The sequence below is a fragment of the Tasmannia lanceolata genome, unplaced genomic scaffold (genome assembly GCF_043159265.1).
Source record: "Tasmannia lanceolata isolate RefF3 unplaced genomic scaffold, GAP_Taslan_0.1 ptg000054l, whole genome shotgun sequence".
Taxonomy (NCBI): domain Eukaryota; kingdom Viridiplantae; phylum Streptophyta; class Magnoliopsida; order Canellales; family Winteraceae; genus Tasmannia; species Tasmannia lanceolata.
Genome location: NW_027518731.1, coordinates 178,260 through 194,509, shown reverse-complemented (window position 1 = coordinate 194,509; position 16,250 = coordinate 178,260). Strand labels below are relative to the sequence as shown.

Sequence of the window (16,250 nt, the reverse complement as noted above, 5' to 3'; positions counted from 1 at the left end):
GAAGCCATTGGACCCTCTTGTTTTCAGTTGGGAACCCATGCAAATACAGGGCTTCTCAACATTTCAGGCAGGGTTCCTGCTATTTCAGCCAAAGGAAGCCTATGCTTTACAATACCTTTCTCTTGGTTGGGGTCATTCGCTTTGGTTTGTCTTTTGCAGCATTACCCCACCCTTAAATTACAAAGTACAAGTAGCGACCATTTGCTCAAAATCCACCCCATTGGATGATTCTAACCCTCCATTTCGTAGCCACTAAATGGGTGGTGAGAAAATAAAAAAGCAAGGGCGTGTATTTATCAAGAAAGCCACCGAACAATGGAGGGTCAGATCGTCAAATTGGGTTTTAAATTTCAACCGAAACCCTTGAAACTCGAAATTTCGGGTTTTGGTGGAGAACGAAACCAAAATCGTATATACCCGAAACAGGTTGCAATCATCCTATGGAAATGATTATTTTCGGCACAACCTATTTACGTTGTGGCCCATAAAATGGACAGTTTGGATCATCCTATGATGTGGGCCGTACAGTGAATTTTGTGAAACATGGGGCCCGTCAACCGTTTTGCATCTTTTGTTTTTGTCTACTGTTGCATTATTTCTTTATGCACGATCAGTTCGGATTTTGCCTGGTGAATTTTCCCACAAGGGGTTGTTAACTTACCAACTTCTCCAATAGCTCAAGCTGTTGGAGAAAGGCAGTATTTAATCTTTTATACTTTAACACTCCCCCTCACGTGTGGCCCCACTTTCTAGGGTTGGCCTACACGTGGCACATGTGGCCCCACTTTTGGGTTTAGCCATTGCATGTGGATTTTGCTATCAAGGAGGTTTGAACCCAGGCATTTGCTCTGATACCATGTTAACTTACCAACTTCTCCAATAGCTCAAGCTGTTGGAGAAAGGCAGTATTTAATCTTTTATACTTTAACAGGGGTCGGCATTATTCCGAACTCTTTTTGTAATGGTAGACCACCTTATGTAACAAGAAACGTGTAGCAGGACTGAACCCATAACACATTTTTACTCCCGTTCTTCAGTTGGGTTCGTAAACAAAATGCTATTGGTTGTCTTGTTACTACAGTGAGATGGGCGTGCCCGTATCATTTCTCTGCTCACCCAAAACATCTCAAGTCATATGAGTGGACCCACTTAGAAGAGAAACAAAGACAGCACACATCGTATAAGTGGGTCCACTGATGAGTAGAGGGGTGTTCATATCAATGGTGACACCTGGATAAGTTTAAAGAAGCTAAAACAGAGGAGGATGTGTGAGCTCTCTCTAGCTCTCAGCCGCTGCCTAAGCCCAAGCTTCGCATCATTTGCACAGTCCCTCCATGCCCACACTCTCAAACTAGGCAACCTATCCAACCTCCATCTCGCAACCCGCCTAATAGTTGCCTACTCCAAATGCGGGTCAATCAAATATGCACTCCAACTGTTCGACGATATGACTCTCTACCCATCTTCACTAGACACCATATCTTGGAACGCAATAATAGCAGGCTGCATCCAGAACGCAAGGGACAAAGATGCTTTCCAATACTTTAAAAAAATGCAATTCCATGACTATTGTAATAATGGCTTCTTTGGGCCTGACTCTTACACCATTTCAAGCCTACTTTCTTCCACCCATTGCTTGGAAAATCAAGTAACAATCGGCGAACAGCTACATGTGTATGCCACCAAGGCTGGAATTCTGTCTAATCTTTCAGTAGGCAATGCTCTAATCACCCTTTACGCTGTGTGGGGCCGGGTTCAAGAATCAAGGCTAGTTTTCGAATCGATGACTTGGCAGAATGTGGTGACTTGGACTGCGTTGATCTCGGGGCATGCCCGGTGGCCGGGCCACGAGGAAGAGTGCTTGAGACTATTCTTGATTATGATGAGAGAGGACGGTGGGGAGAGACCCAATCAATTCACTTTGGCTTTGATGTTCAGTTTATGTGGGAGACTTGCCTGGCTCTCTCAGGGGACTTACTTGATGGCATTGGCTTTGAAAATCGGCCAATTTTCTGATATCCATGTTCAGAATTCTCTCGTCGGATTTTACTCGGAATGTGGTTGTTTAGAAGATGCCATGGCCGTTTTTAACGCCATAATTAAACCAGACATTGTGTCATGGAACTCTCTTCTGAAGGGATACTCCCAACAAGGGAGAGGCAAAGAGGCACTTAAAGTTTTCAAAGAGATGCATTTGAGGGGCACAAAGCCAGATTCCATCAGCTTCCTTTCAGTCCTTTCTGCGTGTAGTCACTCTGGTATTGTGAAACAACCAATTACTCCAAAAGCTTAAGCTGTTAAGAGTTGGTGTGATGTATTTAATCATTTATAAAACAGTCCTCACGTGTGGCCGCTCTTTTTTGGGCTAGCCATACAAGTGGATTTTTAATATCAAGGAGTTGCTGGGTTTTGAACTCAGGACCTGCCGTAAGGCAATAACTCAGATACTATGTGAAACAACCAACTACTCCAAAATCTTAAGCTGTTAGAGTTGGTGTTATATGTTTAATCATTTATACTTAAACAGGTATGACGTCCGAAGGGCTCGGATTGTTCTGGAGCATGGAGAGAGATCATGGGATTGAGCCAGGAATGGAGCATGTCTCCTGCCTTGTCAATCTATTGGGACGTGCCGGTCAGCTTCGCGAAGCAGAGGAGTTCATTGATGGGATCAGATTCGAGCTTGGTCCTTCCGTATGGAAGACGCTGCTCGGAGCTTGCCGGGTCCATGGTAATGAGGAGCTTGCAGAGTTGGCAGTGGCCCAGCTTCTTAAGGTAGAGCCCCGCAATTCGGAAGCTCATGTAGTCCTCACCCACATATATGCTGCAAGTGGGAGATGGGATATGGTGGGCAATCTGCGGCGTTCAATGAAGGAGAAGGGAGTAGAAAAGGAACCTGGGTTTAGCTGGATTGAAGTTAGTAATAAGGTCCATTCATTTGTTGCAGCGGACCGAAACCATCCCCAGATGGATTTGATTATGAAGAGGTTAATAGAGCTTACCAACATCATCAAGGACGAAACCATGTTACACTAATTCTGTTTAGTTATCTACAAAACAGGAAAAGAATCAAGGAAAAAAGAATGACAGAAGAGATAGCCCCTAATTCTTGTAAATAAATACAAAGACAACACATTGAAACCTCAATTCTTTATGATTTTGATGGTCTTGACAGCGAGATTAAAAGGGGTATAGAGCTGACACCGGTACCTCGAGATAGTTGGCCTTTTCTTTCATCAACAGAAAGCACCAATGTCACCATTTCTATAGGGATTGAATGCACAAGCATGGTGTCTCTCCACAGTATGCTATTATAAACAGTTCAAGCAACAAATACCACATGTTGCTCAGGATGTTGGCTCTCCAGTTGTCTTAGCAGAACTATTGTGAAATGTTCATCATGGGGCTTGTGTTTATTTTTACTTTTTTGTTTATATGTGCACGATGGTTTGCCCGGTGGTTTTTCTCAACAGATTACATTTGGGTGTGATTTTCTCAACAGATTACATTTGGGTCTGAACATGTGATTTCTACCTCATGCATCACCCACTCTTCAGCTATCATTGGTTTAAAGATGGCTCTTTTCTGGCACATTCCATTGAAGCAATTTCGGATATGGACAACTCAAAATTTGGGAGCAAAATTTGCTGGTTGTCGGACAAATGAAATTTTATAAATAACATTTATGGAGTTATAAATAACATGCGGAGATCAAAACTATGCAAGAGATTTCCGCAAGAGTTAAATGCTAAACAATGTGTATGATGACCGATTGGGCACACAGCTGTATAATAGATGTAATAGAAAATTTTCCTTAAACTAAGGAAAGGAAGTTGATGGAATGTATCTATGGAAAATACACCATGAGCCGAATACGATGGAAATACTTAAGGGCCCGTTTGGATACCTCAGATTTTATATTTGGATTTGGAATTGAGTTTTTAGTACAAAATAAATAGATCTGCGTATTTATTCTTTCCGGGCCCGCATTCTCTGGGTGATCCAAACTGTTAATTTGTTGGGCTACATTAGGGTGTGCCCCAAAAAATCTTCTCCAAACCGTTCATCCTAACCCTCTCTTATGTGCAGATTTCAACATTGTACTGTCAATTTTAAAACTCCATGAAATGGAGGGTTAAGATCATCCTATGGAGAAGATTCTTTGGGGCACATCCTATCTACATTAGGGCCCAACAAATGAACGGTTTGGATCACCCAAATAGTGTGGGCCCATAGTGATTTTGGGTTGCACGTGCATATATGGCCGGCCACCATACTCTCTCTTTCTCTCTGGAATGACGTCTCTCAAGGTCTCAAGTGTTCATGTTTCTCGGGTTTCGGGTCGCGCCGGGTCTACAATCCAAAAGCCCCCATGAATCTGGGGTCGAGCCGGGTTTTAAGGGCCCGACCCAACCCGAGTTACTTAAGTTATATTATGTATTTTTTTTCTAAAACTTGGTTACTTTAAAAGTGAAAACTTAAAAGTAAAACTCACGTGCACACAATCACAGGGACTTCCTGTTCGTTTCCCCCTTTAGCTCTATGATGGGGTTTCAAGTTTCAACTAAATAGTTAATGTACTAAATAGTTTATTGTTTATCTCATATGAGTATAATGACAACTGATTGGGGAGTCCCCAACCAATTATTGGACTCAAATTTAGTGTAATTTTTGGTCCAATAATAGGTTGGGGACTCCACAATCAGTTTTCATAATCTAAAACAAACGCCTTAGTTATAGTTAATTGATGCCGATTGAAAGAAGCCTCATGGGTTTGCCAGATAGGAAACCGACTCCTAAGAAACCGCACTAATGGCAACATTAAGAGTCCCGAGTAGCTTGAAGCGGCTTTTAACCGCTCGACGCTAGACTTCCTCTCCACAATTTATAAGAAACTAATACAGATAATTAGATGCGGGCTATTAATAGAGTTATCACTTAAATTGAAGCTCCCTCTAATTCCTCTCCACAATTTATAAGAAACTAATATAGATAATTAGATGCGGATTATTAGTAGAGATATCACTTAAATTGAAGCTCCCTCTAATTGAAACTTGAATTCTACTGATTCAACTCATTTCCTTTCCTGTGTAATTAAAGTGATGTGAGCAAATCCTTAATTTAAGGGAAATTTAGCATATTCTCATTGCAGGTGGAGTTTTACTAACTATGATTTGGACGGTTAAACCTTTCATTTGTAAGATGTTTGCCATAAAATCGATGGTACAAAAAGTTGAATAAAAACCGGTTACCGGTGTATCAAGTTGACAATTTGGAGGGTTCTAGATCGTAGGACCCACAAATATACCCCTAAGTCAAAAAGAAGGTTCTGAACATTGAATCTTAGCGAACAAGGAAACCCTCTCTGCAAAATAAAAGGAGCAGAAAGAAGAAGAAGAAACAGCCATGGCTTTCAACAGATATTTGCTCTGCAACTGGTGAAACCTCTCATTATGCCTGAACATCTCTTCCTCTTTATTATCTTACTAGTATTCCTCTTCTTTACTTCTCCTCTTCAATCACAATCTCCGATTCTCGAACCTTCTTTTTCTCCTTCCTCTGCCGAGGAGCAGCAAAATTACACATCAGATCTCCTCCTCGAGCTCAGAGCCCGTTCTTCAAACAGTGCCCTAACCATCACTCTCTACTGCTCTATTCACATTCTCCACTTTTCCTCTGATCAACGCCTTCACCGGATCCGCATCCTCAACGTCCGATTCAAACCCTTCGAAGCTTGATTCATCGATTCCTCTCATTTTTAATATGATTTTGAACCTTCATTCCTCTGATTTTGAACCTTATTTCCTCTGATTTCTCTCCAAGAGCTTCCTCAGCGTCCGATTCAAGCCTTTTGATCCTTGATTCCTTCGATTTTCCTCCAAAAGCTTCGTCAACCTCCGATTCAAGATTTTGGATGTTTGATTGATTTATCTCATTTTGAGCCTTCATTCCTCTGATTTTGAACCCTAATTCCTCTGTTTTTCCTCCAAGAGCTTCATCAAAATCCGATTCAAGCACTTTGATGCTTGATTCCTCTGATTTTGAAACTTGAGAGCTTCTTCAACCTCCGATTCAAGCTCCTTGAAGCTTGATTTGTCCGATCTCTCTTCTGCAATGAGTTTCTTCAAACTCTCTTCCTTCTGTCATTTTCTCACCTCCCGATGGATGCCCTGCAACGAGTTTCTCAACTCTCTCTCGTCTTCACTTCTCGATCGTGTGGTTATTTTTGCCAGTCAAAGCAACATCAAAAGGGAAAAACGTTGTTCGATTCTGCGGGGGCCGAATCGTGAGGCTCTTAAGTCTCTTCTTGCGTTGATGATGATTTGCTTAATGTTAGCAGAGATCTGGTTCATACCGTCCTCGTCCATGTATCCTACTCTTCGCATTGGGGATCGGATCATCGCAGAAAAGGTTTTTTTTTTTCTTATGTTCATTTCTTGTCATAGGTTTCTCCTTGAGAGTAGACCAGCTTATCAAAATAGGATCATTTTTTTTTTCCAGCAAGAAATGCATTTACAGAAATAATGACAGAAGGGAAATGGATCAATCAGTTGGCCAAATAAGGGCCTGTTTGTTTTAGGTTCTGTTCGTTCAAGATTGTCAACCAATTATGACTGCCAAACCAATTATTGGACTCAAATTTACGTTTAAATTTGAGTACAATAATCAGTTTGGCACTCACCATTGGTTGCCATAATCTTAAACGAACAGGGCATTAGGTTATGACAACCGATTTTGGAGTCCCCGACTGTTTGTTGGACTCAAATTCAGTGCAATTCTCTGTCCAATAATCGGGTTGGGGACTCCACAATCGGTTGTCAGAATCTAAAACAAACAGGGCCTCAGTATTTGGTGAAAAAAAATGGTCGACCAACAGAAATTCAGAACCAGGGTCACTCAATAAAGTCTTGTGACCAACTTTCAGAAAGGGTGTTGCTGCAAGCACTGGATAATAAATCAAGATTAGCATATAGAAATGATATACTACGGAGTTGTAAGACAACCACATTTAAAGTACATCTTTTCAGGGCACTTCTATTTTGACAACTTTTTAATGTTTTTCAGACAGCAGTATGTGGTGTCATATGCACAGTGGAATTAACATAAACACTAAAAATGTTTGTCTCCTCCCTATTGACTACTTATACCACCAATCTACAAGGTATATGCATCAAAACAGAGCCTTAGGGTTTGATGAGGTTGGAAAGCTATTTAATCCCCTTCGCCGTAAATTTTAATAGCTTTTTTAAAAATATTGGAATAAATTTTTTTTTTTTTTTTGGATTTGATAATTGGCATTCTTTTTGGTGTTATGTTGGAGAATTTTTTGCTGAATTTTTGCGTGAGAGCTCAAGTGGAAAAATTGGGAGTTAAGGTGAAAATTGCTTTTAAGTTGGCAATATATTACTGGTAATACTTTTTTCCTGCATCAATGGCCTTATAAGTTTTCATTTCATGTTTTGTGCTCCATGTAGCATGTTTAGATCTACCTAAGTGATGTCCCTATGAATATGTGTATGGCATTTTTGTTTTGTTATTATTTTGTTGTTGTTATTATTAAATTTCACAAGTGTAATTGCATTTTTGGCTTTAGCACCTTCAAAAGATTAATTTGGAATCTCTATTTTATTTAAAAAAAATATGAAATATGAACTAGTGGATGGTCTCATAATTATACAGATGTCCATAGGAAGTGTTTATTTTCAGTATTCAATTGTTTTGGACTTTAGAGCTCCACAAACTAGCTAGTTCTTACTTTGCAAGTTAATATGCCCCCCAAAGATGCAATTTTATTACTAGAAACCCTACAAAGTGACAAGTTTATCGGCTGAATTTGTTTTTTTTTTTTGGAACAAATTGTGGCATTTTTTGTTTTTTTATTTTTTAGACCAACTCAAAGGTAGTTATATTTTAAGCCTTTTTTACAAATTACAAAAATGCTACCTTGTGATTTTTCTCAAAATAGCTCACCAGCTATGATTTGTGATTTTTCTCATGAGCGTCGCGAGTTGACACAGACACGTAGTGTCGGACACCGCAAACCCTCAAAATTTAGAAACAGGGACACAACTAAAATAGAAAGTATATATAATCATGATATGTGGATACGGCTTCATGTGTCGAGTTTCCACACTTATACAAATTGTCTCGCATGGCAACATCTAAAAATCTAGAAATGGTGACACTCACACGCGTGTAAAAGTAAAACTACTGATTACTCATTATTTGTAACAATATAAATATGGTATTCATTTAACAAAGTAATAATTCTTAGAATTAATCAACTATAATCTAAAACAAACATGAAATAATCAAATAACAACGCCTTCATCAATTTAATCTAGTTCTCTTCCGCCTCCAATATACAACGAGAAAGAGAGACCAATATGATACCGTGAATATAGTATTGGAACAATAATTTGTTTAGGGTTTTAGGTTTAGGGGACGGGATATAAGAACAAATATTAGTTAAAGAAGAGTTTATAATAAAAGAGGTAAACTCAATATTTAATAGTAAAATAGAATGCCACACTTACAGGATACAAAAACGGGTCCACTAGCTATGATTTGTGATTTTTTCTCATGGCTGTTGCGTGTCGACACAGACACGTTGTGTCGGAGTTGGAAGCACGAAGCGGGTGCGGGAACGGGGACGGAGTCGAGAGTGGGTGCGGGGAAGCGTGGGGTCTAGAAGAGTCTAAGTTTGGGAGCGCCATGGGAGCGTGCATGCTATATTTTATTTCTTTATCTTTCAAAATTTAAGTACATCAAAAAATAATAGTTTCTAACCATTGTCATATGTATCTTTCAAAATTTAAGTACATCAAAAAGTAGTAATTTCTAACTATCTTCACCATCTTCATTTACGTGCACCTGTTCCTCGCGCCTTCTGAAGATGCACAAGCCTTTGTTGTTGCTCCTATGAAGTTCTTTGAAGAGTTGGAGAAGTTTGATGCAAGGAAGTTAGTGGTGTGACTTATGGAGTAATAGAAGCAGGTGGGAGTGTCATGAGAGCGGTTCTTGTCTCTTTGTGTTGCGCTCCCTTGAAGCTCCTTCCTAAGAAGCGCCGAATCGATGTTTTGAGGTGGGAGCGGCACCCCGAGGGAAGATTCCTGCTTCCAAGTGTCGGACACGGCAAAACCCCAAAATTTAATAAAAGAGGTAAACTCAATATTCAATAGTAGAACATAATGTCACACTTACACGATACAAAAACAGGTCCACAAGGCCCACATTAAGTCTAACACTTCTAGCAGTACATTTAAAAGTGTCCAAAGGAGTGTGGACACGTGTGGACACTTGTGTCGCGTTGGACACGGCAGGACACTTGTGCCAAGAATAAATTCAAAGTGTAGGCTAAATCATAGCTCACCAATAAGTTGTTATAAGTTGTAGCAGTATATTAGAAACGAGAGTAATGAGAAATGATCTCGCATTCCTTTTATGAAGTCATCTGTGCCAACTTATGTGGAGCTCAACAAGTTAGTGTTGTTTCAGGTTGGGGTTGATAGGGAAGGGGTCGTAGAATAAATGCTGTCACATGGTGCTCTTTAATCAGCATTTACAGTAGGCTCGAATTTCTGCCTTTTATTTCGGTAAGTATGTTGGGATCATTCAGGGCTGTGAAATAGCACCATTCAATTTCAGTACAGGTCCTGCCCTTAATTATCTAGACTTAATAGGAGAAAAAGAAGCCTTAGAAGTATCTTTAGAAGAAAGAAAAGAGACATTGTCTGAAGTTGCATAATGAGTTAATCTATAAACTCCCAGCAGTTATAATATATGGAATTTGGTAAAGAATTTCATCTCAGTGAGAGTATATCAAAATTTCCTCGTGTTTTGATATTTGTATGTCAGACTTGAGTAATGATGTATTTGGCATATACATATGATGCAAATGTGTTGTATATCTCCACGCGGCCTCCAAAGACATAAAAAAGCTAACATGTTCTCATTTCATACTTCTGGGAGGTAAGTCATAAGAATAACATGTCAAATCCCATTCAAAAAAGAGAAAAAAAAGGAATAACATGTCAAACCTAGGTGCTGCTATGTACATGAAACCATATCAGCACTTAGGGATGATCATGGATTTAAATTTCGGTCGAAATCCGGTAATAAAAAAAGGTGTTATTTTATTAAATTCCAAATTTCGGCCGAAATTACCAAAATTATGGCCGAAATTTGGAATAATAATATTTAGAAGTTAAAAAAATCATTTTTTTGAAATTTCGGCTGAAATTACCGAAAATTTGGCCGAAATTTGGGATTCGCGAAATTTGGAATTTCGGCAGATTTCGGTTTCAGTCCCAACTGAAATCCGGATTTCGGACGAAATTTAAAACCATGGGGATGATGGGAGCAATATTTGACTGAATTTCATGTTCAGCTGACTTCTTGTCTTGATGATGCAATTCAACTCAAATTACATAGTTGCAGATGTTTTCATGCAATGTTAATGGTAGCATTAGGCGGAGCTATTTTTCTATTGTCTGGAAATCAATGGTTCTTTTAGAGGGGTTTGTACATAAGAGGATATAAAGTTCATGATTCAGATACATTTTATAGATATCTTTGTTATAGTTATATTTGTCTACAAAAGGTTGTTTCTCCTCTCGGTATTGATTGTCTGTCTTGGGGCGCATGCTGCTTTCTCATTATCAGAATTCTACCATAAACATATTGAGTTTGGGTTCTCTCTCTCTCTCTGTTGATCGTCTGCCTGAGGGCATATGCAGCTATCAGTATTCCACCACGCCTTTGTTGATTTTGGGATGGTTTTGTGGAGCTATGATCTCTTTGGTGGTTGTATAACTTGTTCCAAAGCTATACCTGTAATAGTTACTGCTTAAATTGTGCGAGCAGCTTCTAATTTGCCAAAGGAAATACCGAAATACTATCTGCATTGGTAGTCATTGATCCAACTTAATTGCTTATGTAATTTTACAATGCCGATGCATTTGTTCTTTATCAAATTCTAAAACCTTGATTTCATTTTCGATTTTCTTTCAGGTCTCTTATTACATTAAGAGTCCTGCTGTACATGATATTGTGCTTTTCAGAGCACCCAAGAATTTACAGGTGGGGCTGGTATATGCGTTGTTAAAAAATTCACATGGTTGACTTGGAACTCAGCCAAGTTGACTTGGATGGGTCAATGCAAAACTCCATGTTCTCTATTTTTCTTCTTTTATTTTGGAATTTACAGACATTTTCTATGGTTCTCATTGACTCATCCAAGTTGTCTCTCCCAGAATCTGTTCAACATTGAGACTGAGTTTTTATGCATGCTCAAACTTTTAATCTTATTATTGACTTTATGTTACCATTCCGATCCTTTTGCTGTGAAATCCATAGGAAATGGGAATCAGCAGGGAAGTTGTATTCATTAAAAGAATTGTAGCCAAGGCTGGAGACTTGGTTGAGGTATGCCTTCTGATAAAATTATTTTCTTATTCTTTTGTCTTTATGTTCTTGCTATTTACTTAGGATATTTGGTTAATGTCATATCTGCAGCAATTACAGTCATAATCATGAAAAGTTACATATTCTATTTTTTTCTTCTCCTGCTAGGGGTACGAGGCATATGAAAAGTTAGAACAATACCTTTAGAATTTTCCCTGTTAAAGTCGAAATGTCCTAACTTGTTTGCCCTATAATTTTCAGCAACAAAGTTATAAGATGTAGTTAGTGCATTTATATGTTTTGTTTTAGTTGACATTGAAGTGATTTTATGAACTAGAACCTTCTAAGAAACTGTCTATTTACTTCCAAAATTGGAAACTAACGCAGCTCTGCATTTGTTTTTGTTAATTTATTGGTATATCGGGCTTCATCGTAGAGTTTTGGTTGATGGATGTTTTCCTTTTAGTTGGTTGATTATTTTGTTACTACCGGCCTGAGAAGGTTTTTTGTAGGGTTTTCGCAGTAAATCATGTGTTACTGCATTATTTGCATTATTGTCATGAGATTAATGAAGTGGAAATCTTGTATTAAGGTTTTATTGAGGATATGGTGTAAACTTCTGAAGCATTTTACTTTACTACTAGGATATGATCATCCTTGTGGTGCATAACTTTGGTTATGCTATATTGAGTTGTTGAATTTCAGATTTATGCAATATCATTTGAAGAGTCTCTGTAAATCAGTTGCAACGTCCACTTGTTCTTTCTTCTTCCCTCCTTTTATTTTCTATTCTGCTCCCCCTTTATTGCTCTCTTGAAGCTTTAGATCAGCCATCTACTGTTAGTTTCTCTGGCTATCTCTCTTTTTTCTCCCCTCTTTAAGGAAGCACCAGTCATCTCTCTTTTCCCCCTTTCTTTCCTTCGACTCTCTTTCAGAAAAGTAATCAGTGAACCCTGGGTTTGCATCGATTTGGTATCAGAGCCTAGGTTCGAATGACTTATAGGAATAGCGAATTATGATAGAAGATTCAATATAGTGCAATATGATTAATGGGCCAGTACTACATGCAATGAGCATTGCAAACATACTGCTTTGTGTAACCATTAAGAAAAGAACATACTGCTGTGTGTAATACTAAAATTATCTTTCTTCTTCTAGGTTTTAAGTTTTAAGTACATGCTGCTTCTGCATCTGGGTTTCCTTTTCTTTTCTTTTATTTTGTTTGACTATTTTTTTAAACCCATGGCCCTAGCATTTCTTTTCTTCTATTTATTCTTTTTAATCTCTTAACATATTACATCACTGAATCATTAAAGTAGTAGTCTTTATATTTCAGTTTTTTATGCCTAAATGTTTCCTTTTGAACTGTCAATTAGGTTCACCACGGATTACTTCACATCAATGGAGTTGCTCAGATGGAAGCTTTTATTGCGGAACCGCCAACATACACAATGATTCCAACTGTGTGCCTCTATTACCACCCTGACTGCATTTTTTTCTACAAAAATCTTCCAAATTTTTCATGTACCAGCAGAGCGTGTTCTTGAACAACATTTGGGAGTATGCATCACCATGGAATGGTTCCAGGCAGTTCTCCTGAAGGGTATTGGGAGAGAGATGGAGTGTGGAACAAGAAGAGAAAGAATTGGCCTGGTTGGCTCCATGTTGTTGACATCTGAGTGCTTTTCATGATATCATTTGGAGCTATCATGGAGCCTCAGACGGTACACAGTCTGCTTGGTCTCTTCCTTATTTGCTAATTGTTATCATCTCATGTCACTGGATGTGCAGTATGTTCCAAAGGGTCATGTTTACGTAATGGGTGACAATCGTAATAGTAGCTACGACTCCCATTTTTGGTGAGTACTCTCTAGAGAAACTTTGTATCTTTAGTTACTCATCATTTCATGTTTATTTGAAGATGAAACTCTGTCTTTTTGGCTTCTGATTGCAGGGGATCTCTTCCTGTTGAGAACATTATAGGAAGATATGTAATGTGTTGTTCGAGGCCGTCCTACCAGTGATTCAAAACTGGCAGTTTTTTCAGAACTCTTGGTTAGCGATGAAGGTATTTGGGCTCTTCATTTATTTTTATTAACTAAATCAAAAATAATATAAATATAAAAATGGAAGATGCTTCTCATGTGCTAGATTATAGTCTTGTTAATTGTGCCTACATTCCAGCACATGAGTCGCTCTACAAATGAAGATGCGGATAAGCTAGCTAAACAAGAAGTGGATAAGGAGGGGATGATGATAGTTCTCTCTGAACAGGGGCCGCTTGGATACATGGATTTTATAATCCAGGCTTGTAAAATCCAGACTAAAACCTTGATCTTATAAGCTAAAACCTGGATTTTACAATCATGGATTACAAAATCCTGGTTTTAGCTTGTAAAATCCTTGATTATAAAATGCATGTATCCAAACAGTAAAGCATGCAGAAAGCTTGCTCATCAAAAGAAAGAAAAAAAAGCATGCAGAAAGCCTGGTCTAGGATTTGGGAAAGATTGATGGGAGTGAAGTGCTTTTTGCTCTCTGCTGTATCTTTGGTTTTTCGTTGCGGATGTTAGCTTTTGGGACACCATGTCCCCCGGCCGTTTTCTTGTTTTTATTTCTGATCTACTTAATAAAATTGTTAACTTTCAAAAAAAATTATCTTTTATTACCGAGTGATTGGATGGCCAATAATGGATTAGTGTGTATTTATGATGCCGAGTTGTTTAACCTTTCCTTTTTTCGTGTGATGTATATGATGCAGGAATCTTAGTTGCCTTCTGCTGTTGGAAAAGCATTGGATTCCTTCAGGTAGTAGTACACTTCTCTGCTTTGTATGTGGTCGTACAGTTCTCTTAAATGGCAGGCAAGACCATTGGTGTGTGTATGTATATGTACTCCTTACTATGTTTTCCTACTGTCCTGTGGATGATGTGTTGTAGATAGTCCCTTATTTTCCTGCCTGTGGTGTGTTACAACTTGAAAATAATACCTATTTGAAATCCAAGAAGCCATTGTTGCTTCATGTAGCTGAGGAACATTGTAGTTTGCATTATTACTATTGAAATCCAAGAAGCCATTGCTGCTTCATGTAGGTGAGGAAAATTGTAGTCCCACCATGTTAGTTTGTCTTATTATTTTTTTTGTTACTTAGTTTGTCTTATTTAATATGCCTAAATAGCATTATTACTATTTACTATTTATATAAATTTCCATCTTTGCATACCTCTTTATGAGGAATATTAGATGCAAGGGACTTGAGGCTGTGTGGACTTGCAAACTGTTGGGGACCTGCGTCTTGGGACTTTGAAGATAAACTTCGGCCATGTCTGGAACCATGAAAAGTTTTTCACAATAAATTAGTTCCTCCTAGGCCATGTCTGGCTGTCAGGATTTTGTTTTTCATGATAAATCAGTGTGTCTCCAAGTGGTAAGAGAGCGCAGTGGGAGGAGAGAGAGATTTTAGAGGGCACGATTGTGATGCATCTGATAAGTGGGTAATGATCAGGAAAAGGTCGATCCGATCTTGAGTATAGTGTTTTGTTTCCTGATTTTTAGGTAGTTCTAGTCACTTGGAGACACTAGTTTCCTGTGTTTTTTTTTCTTGTTTTTTAGCTGCTTCACCCTCTTCTCCAAATGTAGACGCCAATTTATTGTGAAATAGGCTGTGTTTTTTGTTTCCAGGTTTCTCACCGTCCTTAATCAATTCATATCTATTCCTGTCCCAGCCTCCCTCACCATTGGGTAAGCTAATATTCCAGGACAACAAAATTTATGGCAGCCAAACATGCCCTAAATGTAGAAAATCTCGGCATTTTCCTCCATTTTTTAAGAAGTTTTGGGGGATATGGCAGGCCTGCCACCTTGACCGAAGTCCCTGAAAATGCCTGGGATTTCTCCTTTCAAAGGCCAACCAAATGGCCAAATGGGGCATTTTGATGACGTGGCACCCAAAACCCCTACAAAATTGGGTCTCATGTAGCAAGATCCCTTGTTTATTTGTCAATATAGCATGACATTGCAGGAGACTACTGGGGATGTCAAACGTCCCATCCCTATGAAATCCATGCCAAGATCCACTAAAAGGTATAATTTTGCTTGGATTTCTTGGTAACGACACCACATACTACTACTCTACATTGACAACCAATCACTACTACCGCTATTCTACTAGGCAAGTTCCAAGTAAATCCAATGCTTGTTTCCTCCCTGTTGACTACTTGCACCTCTAATCTGAATTTGGATTGCAATAACTAGGCACTGAAATTGGTATCTTATTCTGATTCCGTAGGTGGTACAAAAAAAATGAATGGCATGAAGGGGTGGAGATGGAACCGGGTTGGAATTAAAGGGGGGAATGTTGGAATCTGTTTCTCGGCCAAGAGGTGGTTATTAAAAAAAAATTGAATTAATTTTTCCATTCCATTTGAAAGGTAATTGGAACAGAATACTGATTCTGATTTCTAATTCCACCAATCTGAATGCAGCCTTAAAATTTGTGTTGATTTTTGGGGGTTCGCAGGGACTTTAAAGTCTGTAAAATGAGGAATGGAATGATCAATTGCATCTGCTAATCAAAAACTGAAAGCAAAAGTCATTCCACATCTGAACAAGTCAGAGAACAAAACCTTTCTTATTGTATGTAAATTCTCGGAAGTAGAAATGTAATTGAATCATGTGTATGCTTTTGTTATAATAATGAACTGGCTAGATACATCAACCTCTAAAAAGGCAATGAACGCTTCCAAACATTAGCAATGAATACACCATCTTTCCTAAATCTCTGAAAGATTTAAGGAAATGGGCACACCCCATTTAGCAGAAACTCATACAGCTGATGTTTGAAG

General features: G+C 38.6%; 2 protein-coding genes across 5 annotated transcripts; both read left to right on the top strand.

Annotated features, from left to right (window-relative positions):
- The first annotated feature begins 935 nt into the window (after positions 1-935).
- Positions 936-3,920, top strand: LOC143864703 (pentatricopeptide repeat-containing protein CRR2, chloroplastic-like). Its single transcript, XM_077375477.1, has 2 exons — positions 936-2,258; positions 2,528-3,920. The coding sequence occupies exons 1-2, from the start codon at positions 1,265-1,267 to the stop codon at positions 3,034-3,036; spliced, it is 1,503 nt and encodes a 500-aa protein (XP_077231592.1). The 5' UTR covers positions 936-1,264; the 3' UTR covers positions 3,037-3,920.
- A 1,421-nt stretch (positions 3,921-5,341) lies between these two features.
- On the top strand, positions 5,342-16,120 carry LOC143864706 (chloroplast processing peptidase-like). 4 transcript variants are annotated; one of them, XR_013241339.1, is made up of 9 exons: positions 5,342-6,411; positions 11,014-11,082; positions 11,359-11,427; positions 12,783-12,869; positions 13,198-13,265; positions 13,361-13,474; positions 14,168-14,214; positions 15,695-15,788; positions 15,926-16,114. XR_013241339.1 is itself a non-coding variant. In XM_077375482.1 (8 exons), the coding sequence occupies exons 2-7, from the start codon at positions 7,313-7,315 to the stop codon at positions 13,428-13,430; spliced, it is 426 nt and encodes a 141-aa protein (XP_077231597.1). In that variant the 5' UTR covers positions 5,342-6,411; positions 7,066-7,312; the 3' UTR covers positions 13,431-13,474; positions 14,168-14,537. The 4 variants fall into 4 exon arrangements, 2 of the variants coding, with proteins under 2 accessions (XP_077231597.1, XP_077231596.1); XR_013241338.1 differs by having other exon boundaries at positions 15,695-16,120; XM_077375482.1 differs by lacking the exons at positions 15,695-15,788; positions 15,926-16,114 and adding an exon at positions 7,066-7,375 and having other exon boundaries at positions 14,168-14,537.
- The last annotated feature ends 130 nt before the right edge of the window (positions 16,121-16,250 follow it).